We start from the raw sequence: 18,789 nt of genomic DNA on the forward strand, positions 1-18,789 counted from the left end.
TTAATGAATTGAATGTACGGAAAACAATTTGAATAACATATAGAGGAGCATATATTTTAAGAAAATTTTCTATTTACAAAGCTCTAGGTTATTGAAAAGATTTTCCTTGCAACAATGTTGGTAGAACGTAACGCAGACCGATACGGGATACGGGACACGGCCCAGCCTAGATACTTTGTCATTGATAAAGTTAAAAATATAGTACATGATAGGGTGGAAATAAGTTAAGGTTAGATTAAATTTTAGAAGATCCAAGTCTATTCTACTATTAATTTAAAAGGTGAAAATCTGATTTGTGGTCTATTATATGTTTTTTTTGTCTAAATGTTAGCTAGTATTTTTGACCCTAAGTTATTATTGAAGAAAATTAAATGTATATTGAGGAGATTGGAAATTTTTGATAAGATGACATGTGTCATACCCTAATTTTGACCCCCCTGAGATGTCACATCTCCAGACAGTTCATCAGCTCAGGACAGGTACACAGAGCAGTCACCTTTTTGAGCCCATCAAGGACTAAAATCAGGGACCACATTTGGGAAACCCTACAGAGCTCAAGGACATCACTCAAAGAGTTCAATTACTTTCAAATGATCCCTATGGCAATATCCACTAGGCATTGTACCTCAATTCAAGATCTATAGTCATTAATTTCATCTGATCGACAATTAGGGTTTTAGACCTAATTCACCTGGACAGTTGACTTCTAATCAGGACATGGATCCACAACTCAAAACATGGCTCAAGAACTTCTATTACCTCAATATAATCCATTCATATCACTCATTTGAGGAGGAGGACTTGATTTATCACAAAAGTCCAAGATTTCACTTCATTTGGAAAAAGTCAACTGTACAAGATCCCCTTTGACTTTTAGGGTTTTGGATCAAACCATGACTTTTAAGGATCAATATCATCAATATATGATTATTGAAGTCATTTGACCAAGAAAAATCAAGAAAATTCATCAAAGATCAAAAAGTCAACAAAAGTCAAAATTAGGGTTTTTAAGGGCATTTTGGGAAACTCAAAATTTGCTTACACCCTCAAAAATATCCTAACATGAAAGTTGTAGATCTTACAAAATAAAACTACTTCTCACGATGGAACTTTTTTCAAGAGATCAATCATTTAAGAGATATGAGCTTTTGAAGTTATAGGTCATAAAAACTTAGAAAAATTCTAAGTGTTTTTAACCTAGTTTTCTCCAAACTTTGGGCCTGTTTTTCACAATTTTCCCAAGAGATTTTGAAGAAACTCCAAACTAATGAATTGAAGTACATGTTAAGAGCTTTCCAAATTATGCTCAACCTTCTCCAAATTCATTTTGAGCTAGGAGTTATGCTTGTTCAAAGTTGGCCTCATGAAGAGAAATTATAGGTCATGTACAATTTGGAACTTTGCAAATTTGTGCAAATACCTCTACCAATTGATGCTACACGATCCATAACACATAAGTGAAGATGCCATGCATTCATTTTCATCATTGCATAAGGATTGAAGAATATTCCAAAAAACAAAGGCATGTGATTATGTAATGATTACATTTGAGAATTTATGGCAAATGGATGAATCACCAAAGGAATCTTCTTCCCAACCAATTGGAACACTCCTCTGCATCAGAAATGTTCCCCAAGATCAGAAAAGATCAATGGTTAGGGAGCTTATTCGGTTTGGCCATCATTGCATTTTGGAGATTCTTTGAATTTCTTCATGGCCAAGAAACCAAAACTCCTTCACTAAGCAAGCTCACTCCTCCAATTTGTACTGAGCTCTTTGCCTATAAATAGAAATGTCTTCCTCAGTATTCAACACACCAAAGCAGCTCCAATTCTTGCTTTCTCATTCTCTCCCTCATGCTTATGGTTTTCAAAAATTCTTTGGCAAGAAGAATCGAATTCTTCAAACCAGAGCTTTTATTTTGAAAGTAAGGCTTCTAACATCTCAAGGAGGTTCATTAGAAGTGATCCAAGCACCTGAATCACTTCTGTAAGTGGAGAAACGCCATAGCCACTTCCACTTTGGAGCTTAAGCAGTTGGAGGTCTGTAGAAGAATTCAGAAGGTGTCAAACAAATCTAAACACATCAACATGTTCCTAGAGGTGTAGTGAAGCAATTCAGATGCCTGCAGCACATCTGTAACCACAGAATCATCAACCTCCATGTTTACTTGAAGCTCACGTAAGAGGGGTCGAGTAGATCAATTCAGGAGCCTTCAATACAATTTAAGTGCCCAGATAGCATCAACAAGGTCCCAGGAAGCTTTTGCAATCATCCATTCAAGGCCAGAAGCTCAAACCGTGAGAGAATTTAGAACAAGTTTGATGTTTACATCTTTGCAAATGATTGAGAATTGAGGGAGTTCAGAAATTCAAAATGCTTGAGCTTGAGGTTGAAGACGAAGATGGTGGTGGCGCCATTTTTTTAATATCAGGGTTTAAGTTTAAAATATATTTAGTTGAATCCGTTTACTAAACGAATTCATCGTTTGCCCTAGTGGCCTCACATGCGCTCTTAGTACTCTCTTGCCCATAGGTCTGAGGTTCGAATCCCCCTCGCCCCAGACCTTTTAATTTTATTTTTTTCTTTGCCTTATACACTTAATAACCAATATATTGACTTGGAGTCACTACTTTGTCACCAAGCGCGCGTTGGCCCAATGGTGTTATTTTGAGCTGGTAACTTCAAGGGCGTGAGTTCAAATCTTGGTGGAGACAAATCCTTATTTTTTATCACTTTTCTCACTTATTTTCTTCTCAACTTGAACCAATTAATTCACTCTTCAAATTAAATCATTTTTGCTTGATTTTTCACATACTTGTTATTTGATATACCTATTTTATGAATAATAAAAAAATTACAAAAATATTATTTATTTTATATATTTTTATTAGGTTTAAAATGGTGTATTTTAAGTATCTTAAAATACTTTTAATACATGTTTTCCTTAAATTTTCAAAAACCTAATCTCTCATAAATATTTTAGTGATAAAACCCTAATCATTTAGGTCTTAATTAGGTATAGACTTTGTCCTTACCCCAATTAAGTTGAATTTTGTCAATTTTCAAAACTGTTTTCAAACTTCAATTAAACTGACGATTAGGGTTTTCAAACAACAAAACCTTGTATCATTTAAAATCACCTCAACTGTTGTTTCAACCAGTAAATCATTTTTATTGGGCCTCTAATAGAGTGTAAGACCCAACACCTTCTTCTTTTCATAGTTTGTTTTTCAAAACTGTATTTACAAAATATCCTCATCTATTTTCAAAACATTCTTCTGGTATTTGAAGGGCATTATTCCCGGTGAAACTCTTCAGATACCTATGTTACCTAGTGTCCATCTTCACTTCTTCTGTTTTAAATAAAATATTCAACTGTTTACAATTCAACCTTCAACTGTTGCCAATAAATAATAAAGCTAGTGGTAAATCTTTGTACATACATCTTCAAAGGCCTCCACTCCATCCAGGTTAGGCTTTATAGCTTTCAATTTATAAGCTTTCATTTAAATTACTGTCAAATATAAACTGTATATATATATATTGTTTAGAACTACGTCTGAGTGTAAACCTTAGGACAGATAAACTGTATATATATTTATAGGACTATGGCCTAGGATTGAGAATGTCTTTCCGGTGAAGGCTCTTTCCTAACTAGAGATCTTTAGTTTAAACCTCAAGATGAATTATTCCCGGTAAAACATCTTGAAAAAAGCCTTAGAACCAAAATAGGATACATCCACCCAAGAGGAATTATTCCCGGTGAAACCTCTTACCCATTTGCTTAGAGCCAAAATAAGTTCAAAACCACATAACTTTCTCTTGTGCTATAACAAGGACCCTCGATTAGCCTCCTCTTGGGCTTTGTACAAGGACGCGCATGCTTCTTATAAGCATTCCCAGCTTCCTCTTGAGCTTGTATACAAGGACCCATCAGGTTTCTTATAAACATAGGAACAGGTCTTTAGTCACCTTCTAGCCTACCCTGGTAAGATTCTTCTACTCTTTAAAATAGACTTTAAACAAGCCAAGAATGTCTCAATCTCACATTGAGTTCACGTTTTGGAATGAGAGACATGGACAGTCTCTGTCACCTTTATCTTCAAATCTCCAATAATTTTCCTCCTTAGCAGAGTCTAGGTTCCACATCTGTATATCCTTAGTCAGGGTCAGCCTTAGTCTTGGGCTTTAAATAAGAAGTCTCAATCAATCCTTTCATCCTTTAATGATTAGTGGAGTTCTACCCAATCATTCATTAAGCACAAATTCCCTGGAAAGGGTTAGCCTCCAAAATCAGTCCTTTGAAGTCATAATTCCTTGGAAAGGGTTAGCCTCCAAAATCAGTCCTTTAAAGTCATAATTCCCTGGAAAGGGTTAGCTTCCAAAAATTCAACTTTTAGAAGATAATCTCACCAGTTGAGTCCCACCTAGGTCAGTCTCAGTCAATAAAAACCAATTCCCCGGTAGAGTCTACTTTAGGTCAATCATTCAAATAAATTCCCCAGTAGAGTCGATCTTCAAACCTGGGTCTTTCATTCATCAATTCCTGCTTAACAAAAGCGCAATCCTCAGTAGGGTCAACCTTTAGTTTATAAACAATAGGATAATCCTCAACAGAGTCAAAAATCCCCTCTGAGTCAAAAGATCCCACACTGATAGATCTTTCCCCAGTTTAAAAGTCAGCCTCAACCTTGGGCTTTGTACAAGGCACATACTCCCCTTAGAGTCAAAACCCTACTTATAGGTATTCCCCTATCCACATTTAGCCTCAACCTTGGGCTTTGTACAAGGCAAAAAATAGAGTCTCCACAGTGAGTCCTTCACCATCAAATAGCCTCAACCTTGAGCTTTGTACAAGGAAGATAGAATTCATTTCCATGTGTCAAAAGATTCTTAACCTGTAGGATCTTTTCCCCAAAGAGTCATCCATACTCAGTTTCCTCAACAGTAGCCACAACCTTGGGCTTCATACAAGGCAGAAAATAACGTCTTCCCTAGCTAAGAGTCAGCCACAACCTTAGGCTTTGTACAAGGCACAAAATAGAGTCTCCCTAGGTAAGGTCAGCCACAATTCTGGGCTTTGTATAGAACACTAAATAAACCTTTCAATCATAAAATAAAATAAACACTCTCCAGCTAGAGTCACCCTCAATTCTGGGCTTTGTACAGAACACAAAGTTTCTTAGTTTAAGTAAATTTCCAGTAGAGTCATCTCCCAGAATCAATAAAATCAATCAAAATGCCTCAAGCTTGGGCCTCATACAAGCCAGCTAAAAATCAAATCTTTCATACAATAAATAGATATAGCTTATCTCTATAGAGAGATATTTCTCCTATCTCACCACATTCAAAACAAACAAACATTCCATTTTAATTTTAATCATTCTCCCATTTAGGATTTTGAAAGACATGCTATGGCAAGTTAACCTAGACATGTGTAACTTTACCTAATTTGGTTAAGAATCCTTCTTTCATTCAAGAGACATTTGACTGGTATACTCGCACATACACAAGTAAAGTCTCTCTCTTAATGAAATGATTTCAGCTTTTCTGTTACTTTAAATGTTTGTGGTGGAATAGTAGAAATACCTCTCTGTAAAGATGATTTCATGTCTCTTTACTGTAAACAGAGATTTAATTCAAGCTTCAACCTTGAGCTTCAAGAAAGGCACCAAAAATAATTAATTTCCCTAATTAGTTCTTCGAACTACAAAAAGCTCTGACTTCCATTAGGGATATGTAGGCATGAGGTTCACAAGGAATCTCAGCGAGCTAATCAAAAACCAAAAATAGTCAGTCTGTCTTTTTTCAATTTAATTCAATTTTCCCTCCTAATACAAAGGAGAAAATTTCCCAATCAATAAGCAACAAACACAAACACATAGACACAAAGAAGGTTCCCGTAGAGTACTACGGATATGTAGGGTGCTTAAAACCTTCCCTATGTATAACCGACCTCCCAGACTCCAGAATTTCTAGTCTAGGTGAATCCCCACACTTAGCAAACTCCTAGGGTTTATTTGAGATCTTTTTCCCCTTCCTCTTTCGTAGGATAATTAAAAAGTTCGTGTGCTATCGTAGGAAGATTTGAAACAAAATTCATCCCGCAACGGGCGCTTCCCTCCTTCTGAATTTCGCGTGAAGGGTCTAGCGTGCTGTCCTCCCAAGTGAAACGGGGAGGTAAAAAAAACGACACCACAGAAAAATGGCGACTCTGCTGGGAAGTAGTAATAACCTTGGTTTTCATCCAAACCAATGGTTGACCTATGCTGGTCCAACCCCAATGAGGAATTAGGGATGCCAAATTCCCCCTCAAACAAGAGAGGTCCTGCCTAACCTCTGTGTCATTTATGTGATTGTTGAATTTATACTTGTTTATATTTATATGTTCTGTATCGGGAAAGGGCTTGATTCCCCCTTGTGGTGAGAAATCCTATACCCGGATTTGAGTGCAACATAAGATAGGACGGAGGATGTCTTCTCGGTGAAGACCCTCTAATCTTGGTTCCCAAATCTACTCTTGGGATTTTCCTGGATGGTTGTGATTAACTGCGCCAATGCATTCCGAGACTGATTTGTACCAGGAGGACCTAGAAACACATTAACCCCACTTAAAGCCTCTTAGGACGTAGAGCGGTGATTACGAAAGTAATTGTCACGCAGATACTACACTCAGAGAAAACTCTCTTGAAGATACCAGTCAACGTATCTTTAAGATTGAGCAAAAGCTCTGAGACCCTTAGAACCCTTTCTACAGGTACAAAAATCCTTATCCATAGTTTACCCTGGGGCGAGGTTTGCGATATGACTCCATGACCACTATACCCTTCTACGCCATGTTTGTTAAAAACTCTTGTGTGCGCATTCATGCATTCATGCATTCTTTATAATAATAATAAAAAAACAAAAGTCTTTTTCGAGTCGTTTTTCAAGGAAACTAAATAACGAATGTTTTGAACTTCATAGAAAGAGAGAAACGGAGAAAGGACTTAAGGATCTACCATGGATTACGGAAGAAAGAGATCTAGGAAATACACCTTCAAGATTCCCAAGGCCGAGGAATTAGAAAAGCTCGGAAAACTGGTGGTCAACCCCCAGGCTTTCAATGAGAAGTATGGAAAACTTCTGCCTCTTCTCAATACCAACATCGTGGATGGGATCCTTCCCACCTTGGTACAGTTTTACGATCCAACGTATCACTGCTTTACCTTTCCAGATTATCAACTCATGCCTACGTTGGAGGAGTACTCTCGTCTGGTTGGAATACCCGTGTACGAGCAAGATCCGTACTCCGGTTTGGAAAAGAACCCTGATGACATTATCATTGCTGCAACTACTCCCTTAAACATAGTCGACGTCAGAACTCATATGGTGAGTAAAGGAGGAATTCAAGGATTGCCCTCCAAGTTCCTATTGGATCAAGCTCGGTACTTCGTCAGCATCCAAGATATGAGTGCTTTTGAGGACATCTTGGCTTTGCTTATCTACGGATTGTTTTTGTTTCCTAACATTGACAACTTCGTTGACATCAACGCAATTAATATCTTCTTAATTGGAAATCCAGTTCCAACCTTGCTTGCGGATGCTTACCACTCTGTGCATTCAAGAAACCTGCATCAAGGAGGATTAATCACATGCTATGTACCGTTGCTATACAGATGGTTCGTCTCGCACCTGCCAAAGTCTAGCACTTTCTGGAACATGAGGGATGGCCTTCACTGGTCACATAAAATCATGTCCCTCACTCATTCAGACATTGATTGGTGTAGTCCTGACAACGACGAAACCAATATCATCTTCAGTTGCGGAAGTTATCCCAATGTACCCCTTATTGGAACTAAGGGAGGAATCCGCTATATTCCAGCTTTAGCCCGTCGTCAATACGGCTATCCCATGAAAAATATACCAAGTAGTATTCAATTGGAGGGTCTGTTCTTCAAGAACATCAACGATCATGGTAACATGCTGAAGAAGGAAATTGTCTAAGCCTGGCGTCTTGTTCACACAAAAGGGAGAAGATTGTTAGGAAAACATCTTTGCATCTCCATGGATCCTTAAATTCAATGGGTACGCATCAGAGCATTCAAGCTCAGGATGTCATATCAGCGTCAAGAACATATTCCCCTAAGGGAACAAATTTTCCTTTTCTCCACCGATGTTGAGAAACTGCAAGCGACATTAACCAAGGTGTGTGAAGAAAGGAACGCTTGGAAAAACAAGTATCGAATCGTCAACATGGAAAATGTTGAGATTCAGAACATCCTAAGAAGGAAGGATGAGTTAATTGAAGCACTCGAACGACAAGTGACGCAAACGTCACTTTCTCACCATATCCCTCCTGCTTCCTGGATCATTGATCAGCTCACGTCAGAGAACACTCAGCTCAAGAAACAGAAGAAAATGTTAGAACGTGAAGTGTTAGGAGTGAATTAATGGTAATTTCATGTGTTAAATTAACTACCTTTTGAGCTAAAAGTGAATAGATATTGTGAATTTTACGGATTTTATAGTTAGAATTGAACTTTCGAGGTTCGATGTTAATTGTAGAACAACTTGCGTCACTTTGGTTGTTATTTGTGCAGATATTGAAGTAAAGAAGCAAAGACGAAGGAACACGCAAGCGTAAGAGCTCTGAAGAAGTGGAATCACAAAGAATTGATTTAAAGCAAGTGGCGAGCCGCTCCAAAGCAGAGGCGAGGCGCGCGAAACCCTCTATCTTGGGTTCGCGCCGCGCCAGCCCGTGTCGCGCCGCGGTGACGACATTATTAAGAAAAAGGCTATAAATACAAGCCCTAATCCTCATAAACCAGAACTTTTGATAACTTTGAGAAGAGAGACTTTTGTGAGCAAAATTCAGAGAGCAATCCTAATCCAGAGCAACAAACAACATCCGACGGAGAATTCAACATCAATTGAAGACATTCCCTTGATGAAGATGAATCCATCCATGAAAATTTGTTTGTTCTTCATGTCTATGGAGAGCTAAATCATTCTTGTTGAGTTTAAGGTAGTAGTTAACTTATGAACATACAATACCGTTGATTAATTCTTATGAACAATTATTTGAATTTATTATCAATAAGAAACCTTGTTTTTATCCTAAATCATTGTGGAGTCTTTGATCGAAAGAAAGGATTCTAACTTTTGCCCTAGGTTACTATATTGATTCAATCCCAATTTGCAGAGATGGAATTGTGATTGGGTTTTCATAATTATCGTTCTTAATTACTATTATCGATATTGATATTTGGAGAGATCGAATCTCATACCGGTAAAAGTTTATCTAATTTGATTTGCAGACATGGAATCATATTTGAGGATAAGTGAAGATAATGGTTCAAATGATTGTTCGAATAAGGATTAATTAATAAGTTGTATAGGAATAGGTTGATGAACCCTAGAACTCAACATATTCATTCACCATTGTTAATCATCTTCAAGCTTTTTACCAGTCAATTATTATTTTGTTAAATGAAATTTGAAAACAAACAAACAAACCCAACTAATTTTCTCACTCAAAATAAACAACTATAGAACGGCAGTAATACTAAACCAATCTCTGTGGATACGATATATACCGAAAATATTTACCCAAAAATACTTTCAACATGAAGTCGGCTCTTCGTCAAAGTTTTAGAGTCCTTTCTCTCTGTTTCTCTGTATTTCCCTTTTTAAAGTGTGTAAAAATGGCGTTTCGCTTAATCAATAAAAGTGTGATGTTTCATAACATAATTATGGTGTTTCCTTGAAAAACATTAATTTAATTGCATGCATCGCTTTAGTTGTACGCACTGACACGAGAATTGTCACGGATCTAATCGTCACTTTCCTTTCTCCAAAAAGAGAGGAGGAGAAGGAGGTGAACAAATGCTTTCAAGTTGTCTCATTCATACAACACTCGTTCAAGTCGCAAGAAAAGAATTGATGACTTAGAGCAAGAGAATGGAGAACTCAGAGAAGAGGTTACTACTCTCAAAGAATCTGTTGAAAGGCTCAACAACATGGTAGAAGCCCTGGTGGTTGCACAAAGTCAACCTCCACCAGAAGAGCCACAAAGGACTGTGGTTTCCAAGATTGTTTCTACTCCTATTCCTCAGTATACCATGCCGCCCAACCGACCTTGGGGCATGCCGTATAACTTTACTCCAGAAGGGTACATACCCCCAGTTTCTGAAGTTCCAAGAGTTACAATGGATATGCTCCCACAGGAGGGTTACAAACCTCCGGAATTTGAAGCTCCAAGAGCAACGACAATGGGTTTCACACAACAGAATGTTGAGATACCAAGATCTACTGCCATCATAACTTCTCCACGGCCGATTGTGCATACTTTGCCTCCGCCAGGTGGACAAATATATCATCACGCTCCCAGTGAGAATGCTGGCGTGTATGAAAGATTGGACGAGTTCCAGGAACAGTTTCTGCAAATGCAGAAGGAACTCAAGACTCTCCAAGGACAAGATCTATTTGGAAAGAACGCTGCAGACCTCTGTCTGGTTCCAAATGTTAAGATCCCTCACAAATTCAAAGTACCAAATTTCGAGAAGTACAAGGGAATTCATGCCCACAAAGTCACCTCGTGATGTACGCTCGAAGGATGTCAACTCAGACTGATAATCAACAATTGCTCATTCATTACTTTCAAGACAGCCTGACTGGTGCTGCACTTAAGTGGTACATGAACTTGGATAGTTCAGAGATTCATACTTTTCGAGACCTCAGAGAGGCCTTCGTCAAACAGTATAAGAACAATCTGGATATGGCTCTCGACAGAGATCAACTCCGAGCCATGACTCAAAAGGATAAAGAGAGTTTCAAAGAATACGCTTAGAGATGGCGTGAATTTGATGCTCAAATTTTTCCGCCTCTTGAAGAGAAAGAAATGACGAAAATCTATCTCAAGACTTTGAGTCCATTTTACTACGGACGAATGGTCGCCAGTGCACCTAGTGACTTTACCGAGATGGTAAACATGGGCGTACGTTTAGAAGAAGCAGTTTGAGAAGGACACTTGAACAAAGAACTAGAATCTTCTATTGGTCCAAGGAAGTATGGAAGTTCTTTCCAGAAGAAAAAGGATCAAGATGTCAGCAGTATCTTGCACAAAGCAAGAAAGAAGTTTCAAACTCAAGTTGCTACAATAACTCCGGTTATTAGCTCAGCGCCATCCTATCAACCTCAGGTTTCTCAACAGCCATTTCAACAAAGGCCACAACAACCTCAGCAGCAGGCTCGACCTCAATTTCAACAATCGGGCACCAAGGTATCCTGCCTTTGACCCCGTGCCAATGCCATATGCAGAATTATTTCCAACACTACTGGCAAAAGGACTCATTCAGACAAGGAGTCCTCCAAATCCTACAAACAAATCTTCGCCTTGGTTTAAGGATGACCAATCTTGTCCCTATCATCAGGGAGCACCAGGTAACAACATTGAGAACTGTTTCCCTTTCAAGATCGACGTTCAAAGATTTGTAAAGAATGGGATGCTGTCCTTTAAGGATACTAATCCCAACGTCCAGAGAAATCCTTTGCCACAACATAAAGAAGCTTCAGTGAATCTGGTGGATCAACACCCCAATGTCATTCAAGTCTACGACATCCATCAAATAGGGGAAAATCTCGTCAAAATGCACGCTAGACAAGCTGGATACGGCCATGTGCCACCTCACAACTACTTCACATGTGAAAAGTGTCCAAAGAATAATCAAGGATGTGCTGTAGTTCAAGCTGCATTACAAGAACAAATGGACTTAGGATGGATTCAACACATTCGAGTCAAAACTGAATACGACATGAACATGGTTCAAGGATGTCCATGAGAATACAAGATCTACAAAGTTGAAGATATCGAAGGATCGATAGTCAGGTTCCATAAGACTTTAAATGGACTTGCCTACTTCAGAATAGATTTCCATCCTTACAGTAGATGTAGAATTTGTCGAAGACATTCACGAGGATGTTTGCGCATCCGCAACGACATTCAGAAACTGATAGATGACAATACCATTACAGTTCTTTCCAATAGAGAAGATGACGAAGTCTTTACCGTATCTTCTCAGATTAATCGAGTTGAACTAATGCAAGTTAAGTATGACAGCAGGAAGACAGCAATTGCTCCATTAGTCATCTACTTACGAGGTCTTGTACTGTATGAGTCCAGCAAGGCTATACCGTACAAGTACAACGCTACAATCATTGAAAATGGTAAGGAAATACCATTACCATCTATTGTCAACATTACTGATGTTAGTCGAGTCACTAGAAGTGGACGGGTCTTCAACAGAACAACATAAAATGTGCGGAAGCCTTCGGAAGAAGCACCACATAGGCAAGACAATCATCCGACCAATGCTGCTCAAGCGAAAGAAAATGATGAGATCTTGAAGTTAATCCAGAGGAGTGAATACAACATTGTAGATCAACTGTTACATACTCCCTCTAGGATATCTGTGCTTTCCCTACTATTGAGTTCTGAGGCTCATAGGGAAGCTCTGCAGAAAGTTTTGGAACAATCTTTCGTAGAACCTGGTGTTACCGTAGGGCAATTCAACAACATCGTCGCCAACATCTCCGCGGGAACTAATCTTAGTTTCTGTGACGAAGATCTTCCTGAAGAAGGAGTGGGTCAAAATCTTCCACTCAACATCTCAGTTAGCTGCTTGGGTGATGTTCTCACAGGAGTCCTAATAGACAATGGATCCTCTCTCAACGTCATGCCCAAATCAACATTATCAAGATTATCCTTCAAGGATTTCCCATTAAGGGACAGTCACGTCATCGTCAAAGCATTCGACGGTTCAAGAAAGTCAGTTTTTGGAGAAGTAGATCTTCCCATAACTATTGGAACTCATACTTTCAAAATCACTTTCCAAGTTATGGATATCCACGCAGCATACAGTTGCTTTCTAGGTCTCCCATGGATTCATGAAGCTGGGGAAATTACTCCAACACTTCATCAGAAACTGAAGTATATTCGAAATGTCAAATTGGTAATCGTATATGGAGAACAAGCTCTGATCGTCAGCAGCCTGTCATCATTCTCCGACATAGAACCAAAAGAAGTCGCTGGAACAAAATTCCAAGCGCTTTCCTTGGACAAGGAAAAGTGAAAGGAGAAAGCAGCGTCTATTTCTTCCTACAAAGATGCAATCCAAGTTGTAAAGGACGGCACTACCAGTGGTTGGGGGCACATTGAGATTCCTACCAACAACAAGAATAGAACAAGAGTTGGATTCTTTCCGACATCATCACAGGCTACTCAAGGAATTGAGGTAGTCCTCCCATATCAAGAAACTTTCCGCAGTGGAGGTTTTCTTCAACCTGTTCAACAAACAGTCAACACCTTCGGTACGGAAGACACTGATGAGAATTTTGAAGTGGAATGTATGTCCTACCTTCTCGAAGCAGGATACATCTCCCTAACATATTCAGAGTCACCTTGTTGTTATCCGACTAAAGGATCTGGAAGTAAGACTCAACTAAGCAGTGACGAAGTTACTAATAGCTTCACCACCAGAAGTCATGGCTCATCAGAAGAAGTTCCTCCTATCCCCGAAGAAACCTGGGATACATTTGTTAGAACAAGATTTGTTCTGATCAATATTCTTAGTTTTGATGATAACAATGTATATGAATTTTGTATGAGATAATGTGGTACTCTAATACTATGCAATTTCCATTTCAGGAATTATATAAAGAGTATGCACAAAATCAGCGCAAGAAGCACTGACTCAGAAGGTTCAGCATGCAACATCAGAACATGATCTGGCAAGACATCAGAAGATGGTCAAGCAGAATCAGAACATGGTCTATGGAAGCATCAGAAGGACTTGAGATCAGAAGCAGAAGCACTGAAGTTCTCATGGTATCACGCTAAGAAGCACTTCAAGGTCAGAAGACAAGAAGATGCTCTGCACCAAGCTGTTTGACTCTGATGATATTCAAACGTTGTTTACACAAACATCAAATCAGAAGCAAGTACAAGATGGCAGGCTACGCTGACTGACAAAAGGAACGTTAGTATCTATTAAAGGCAACGTCAGTAGACACAGCGAAAGCAAGGCTCGAGGTAGTTGACAAAGGAGTGAAACATTAAATGCAATGCTGTACGGATCACGCAAAGCATTAAATGCTCCCAACGGTTATCTTCTCAAACGCCTATAAATAGAAGTTCTGATGAGAAGCTGAATAGAACACTTGCGCAAATATACAGAAACGCTGTCCAATTCAAAATGCTCTCAAACTTCATCTTCAACCTCACTACATTGCTGTTGTAATATATTAGTGAGATTAAGCTTTAAACTTAAGAGAAAATCACAGTTGTGATAATAGCTTTATATTAAGCATTGTAACTCTTAAAAGAATTTGTTTACATTTATTTGTAAGAACTAGAGTGATCAGGTTGTTGATCAGAATACTCTAGAAAGTCTTAGAGGGTATCTAAGCAGTTTGTTCCTAGAGTGATCAGGTTATGATCAGTATACTCTAGAAGACTTAGAAGATGTCTAAGTGGAAAACCATTGTAATCTTGTGTGATTAGTGGATTAAATCCTCAGGTGAGGTAAATCACTCCAAGGGGGTGGACTGGAGTAGTTTAGTTAACAACGAACCAGGATAAAAATCATTGTGCAATTTGTTTTTATCTTACAAGTTTTAAAGCTACACTTATTCAAACCCCCCTTTCTAAGTGTTTTTGTATCCTTCAATTGGCATCAGAGCGCCGGTTCTAAGTTGCAAGCACTTAACCGTGTTTAGAAAAGATTCAGGAAGAGAAAAATGCTTAAGTCAAGATGGCTGGTGAAGATCCAACAAATACATCTACATCTGGCTCTGCTGAGCAATACAATGGAAATGGTAACAATGGTTACACTAGACCACCAGTATTTGATGGTGAAAAATTTGAATACTGGAAAGATAAACTTGAAAGTTACTTCCTTGGTCTAGATGGTGACTTATGGGATCTGCTGATGGATGGTTACAAACATCCAGTGAAAGCTACTGGTGTAAAGCTTACAAGACAAGAAATGAATGATGATCAAAAGAAGCAATTCAAAAATCATCATAAGTGTAGGACTGTTTTGCTGAATGCTATCTCTCATGCTGAATATGAGAAAATATCTAACAGGGAAACTACCTATGACATATATGAGTCATTGAAAATGACCCATGAAGGAAATGCCCAAGTCAAGGAGACTAAAGCTCTTGCCTTGATCCAGAAATATGAAGCCTTCAATATGGAGGATGATGAGAATATTGAGAAGATGTTCTCAAGATTTCAAACGATAACTGCTGGATTGAGAGTTCTTGACAAGGGATACACAAGGGCTGATCATGTCAAGAAGATCATCAGAAGCTTTCCAAGAAGATGGGGTCCTATGGTGACTGCTTTCAAAATTGCCAAGAATCTGAATGAAGTCTCTCTTGAAGAATTGATTAGTGCTCTGAGGAGTCATGAAATTGAGCTGGATGCTAATGAACCTCAGAAGAAAGGTAAGTCTATTGCGTTAAAATCTAATTATAAAAAATGCACTAACGCTTTTCAGGCTGAAGAAGTAGATTCTGAAGAATCATAATCAGAAGAAGATGAACTGTCCATGATCTCCAGAAGGGTAAACCATCTCTGGAAGAGCAAGCAAAGGAAGTTCAAGAGCTTCAGAAGTTCAAAGAAGCCTGAAAGAGGAGAATCTTCTGGAGGCAGAAGATCTGACAAGAAGAAGGTCATCTGCTATTAATGCAATGATCTTGGACACTTTAAGAATGAATGTCCAAAACTTCAGAAGGAGAATCCCAAGAAGAAGTTTCATAAGAAGAAAGGTCTTATGGAAACATGGGATGATTCAGAATCAGAATCAGAATCAGACTCTGAAGGCGAGCAGGCAAACCTTGCACTGATGGCTACAGTGGATGACGGATTAGAATCTACATCAGAATTTGATTCTGAAGAGGTATTTTCTGAACTATCTGGAGAAGAGTTAGTTTCCAGTTTAACTGAACTTCTAGAACTCAAGGCTCATCTTAGTATCAAATACAAAAAGCTGAAAAAGCTATTTGAATCTGAAACTAAGAAGCTGGAAGTGGAAAATTCTGAACTGAAAGAAAAAGTTTTAAAATTATCCAAAGACATTGGATCTCCTTCTGAATCAAAAAAATTCATTCCTAGCCTCAATCATATTCTGAAAGAATATGACTCGAGCTTCAGAAAGTTTCTATCTAGAAGTATTGGCAGAAGTCACCTTGCTTCTATGATATATGGTGTTTCTGGAAACAAAAGGATTGGCGTTGGATATGAGGGTGATATCCCACGTAAATTTGAACCTGTAGATGATTTGAAAATCACATACAAGCCATTGTATGATCAGTTCAAATATGGCCACTCACATGATATTAGGCTCACTTCACATGCCAAAAGCTTTAACACTACACACACCAAGAAGCATGTGACACAACTTAAAAAATATCAGGCTGCCAAACCTAAAGAATATCATGCTGTTCCTCCTGTTACTTATCATGCTAAACCCAAGTTCAATCAGAACTTGAGGAAAACTAACAAGAAAGGACCCAAGAAACTGTGGGTACCTAAGGAGAAGATAATTTCTGTTGCAGATATCCTTAGCAGCAAAGAAGACAAAGCACAAAATGTCATGGTACCTGGACTCTGGGTGCTCGTGACACATGACGGGAAGAAGGTCTATGTTCCAAGACCTGGTGCTTAAATCTGGTGGAGAAGTCAAGTTTGGAGGAGATCAGAAGGGCAAGATTATTGGCTCTGGAACCATAAGTATTGGTAACTCTCCTTCCATAACTAATGTACTTCTTGTAGAAGGATTAGCGCATAACTTATTGTCCATAAGTCAATTAAGTGACAATGGTTATGACATAATCTTCAATCAAAAGTCTTGCAAGGCTGTAAGTCAGAAGGATGGCTCAATCTTATTTACAGGCAAGAGAAAGAACAATATTTATAAGATTGATCTTTCAGATCTTGAGAAGCAGAAGGTGACTTGCCTTATGTATGTTTCTGAAGAGCAATGGGTCTGGCACAGAAGATTAGGACATGCTAGTTTGAGAAAGATTTCTCAGATTAACAAACTAAATCTGGTCAGAGGACTCCCAAATCTGAAATACAAATCAGATGCTCTTTGTGAAGCATGTCAGAAGGGCAAGTTCTCCAAACCTGCATTCAAGTCTAAGAAGTAAGAATGTTGTCTCTTCCTCAAGGCCGTTAGAACTTCTGCACATTGATCTGTTTGGACCATTCAAAACAGCATCTGTCAGAGGGAAGAAATATGGATTAGTCATCGTAGATGATTATAGCCGCTGGACATGGGTAAAGTTCTTAAAACACAAGGATGAGTCTCATTCAGTGTTCTTTGAATTCTGCACTCAGATTCAATCTGAGAAGGAGTGCAAAATCATAAAGGTCAGAAGTGATCATGGTGGTGAATTTGAGAACATATTCTTTGAGGAGTTCTTCAAAGAAAATGGTATTGCCCATGATTTCTCTTGCCCTAGAACTCCACAACAAAATGGAGTTGTAGAGCGAAAGAATAGGACTCTACAAGAAATGGCCAGAACCATGATCAATGAAACCAATATGGCTAAGCACTTCTGGGCAGAAGCAATAAACACTGCATGTTATATTCAGAATAGAATCTCTATAAGACCTATTCTAAATAAGACTCCTTATGAATTGTGGAAGAGCAGAAAGCCCAACATTTCATATTTTTATCCTTTTGGATGTGTTTGTTTTATTCTGAATACTAAAGATCATCTTGGTAAGTTTGATTCTAAAGCACAAAAATGTTTCCTTCTTGGATATTCTGAACGCTCTAAAGGCTACAGAGTATACAATACTGAAACATTGGTTGTAGAAGAATCAATCAATACCAGATTTGATGATAAGCTTGGTCTTGAAAAGCCAAAGCAGTTTGAGAATTTTGCAGATATAGATATTGATATATCAGAAGCTGTAGAACCAAGAAGCAAAGTCTCAGAAGCTGAAAATCTCAGAAGCAAAGAATCAGAAGATCAAGTTGCTACGTCTTTAGAGAATCTCAGGATTTCTGAAGAGCCAACATTCAGAAGATCTTCTAGACTCACCTCAGCTCACTCAGAAGATGCGATTCTTGGAAAGAAAGATGATCCTATCAGAACTAGATCATTTCTAAAGAATGGTTGTTAGAATCAGTAACCAGAATCAGAAGATGAAAAAGCTCTATTCATCATCAAAAGCAAATACAATGCAACACAGCTGTCATCAAGTGTTTTTTGATGGTGAACACGTGTCTGCATGGATGGTAAAAGCGTGAGTGAATCTGATGGGACGCCGCCCTAGAAATATTTCTTGCAATCTCAGTACTATTTCAATGGCTGCTTCATCATCTCTCAACGCTGGTTCAGCTGCTCCTCTCCATCTTCAAGAAGAAGATCAACAAATTGTTCCGGTTATCTCCTGCTCTATTCCCAAAAAGGAGTTGGAAGTTATCTGTGATATGGTAGACTTTGTTAGTCTTGAAGAACATGAGTTTCATCTTAAAGAAGATATCATATTTCAAGGATGGACTTCATTATTTGCTGAGTTCTGTGGACCGGTTTACCCAGATCTTGTAAAAGAATTTTGGGTGCACGCTGTTGTAGCTCCTAAATCTATTTTGTCTTTTGTTCATTGGAAGTTTGTGGTCATTACTGAAAACATCCTGAGAATGATGTTTGATCTAAGAAACCCTAAGGGTGCTCATGAAATTGATCTAAGGGCTGATTGGGATGAGGTGTTGGCTACTCTCT

The 18,789-nt window shown here is 38.5% G+C and overlaps 1 protein-coding gene across 1 annotated transcript in view; it reads right to left on the reverse strand.

Moving 5' to 3' along the window:
• Positions 1-88: 88 nt before the first annotated feature.
• The window catches only part of LOC131604900 (uncharacterized), a 31,076-nt gene continuing 12,375 nt past the window's right edge, over positions 89-18,789 (reverse strand). Inside the window, exon 4 of the mRNA XM_058877316.1 lies at positions 89-166. Coding sequence (XP_058733299.1) covers positions 89-166 — 78 coding nt within the window. The remainder of the gene's footprint in view (positions 167-18,789) is intronic.

This window comes from Vicia villosa, linkage group LG5 (genome assembly GCF_029867415.1).
Source record: "Vicia villosa cultivar HV-30 ecotype Madison, WI linkage group LG5, Vvil1.0, whole genome shotgun sequence".
NCBI classification, from domain to species: Eukaryota; Viridiplantae; Streptophyta; class Magnoliopsida; order Fabales; family Fabaceae; genus Vicia; species Vicia villosa.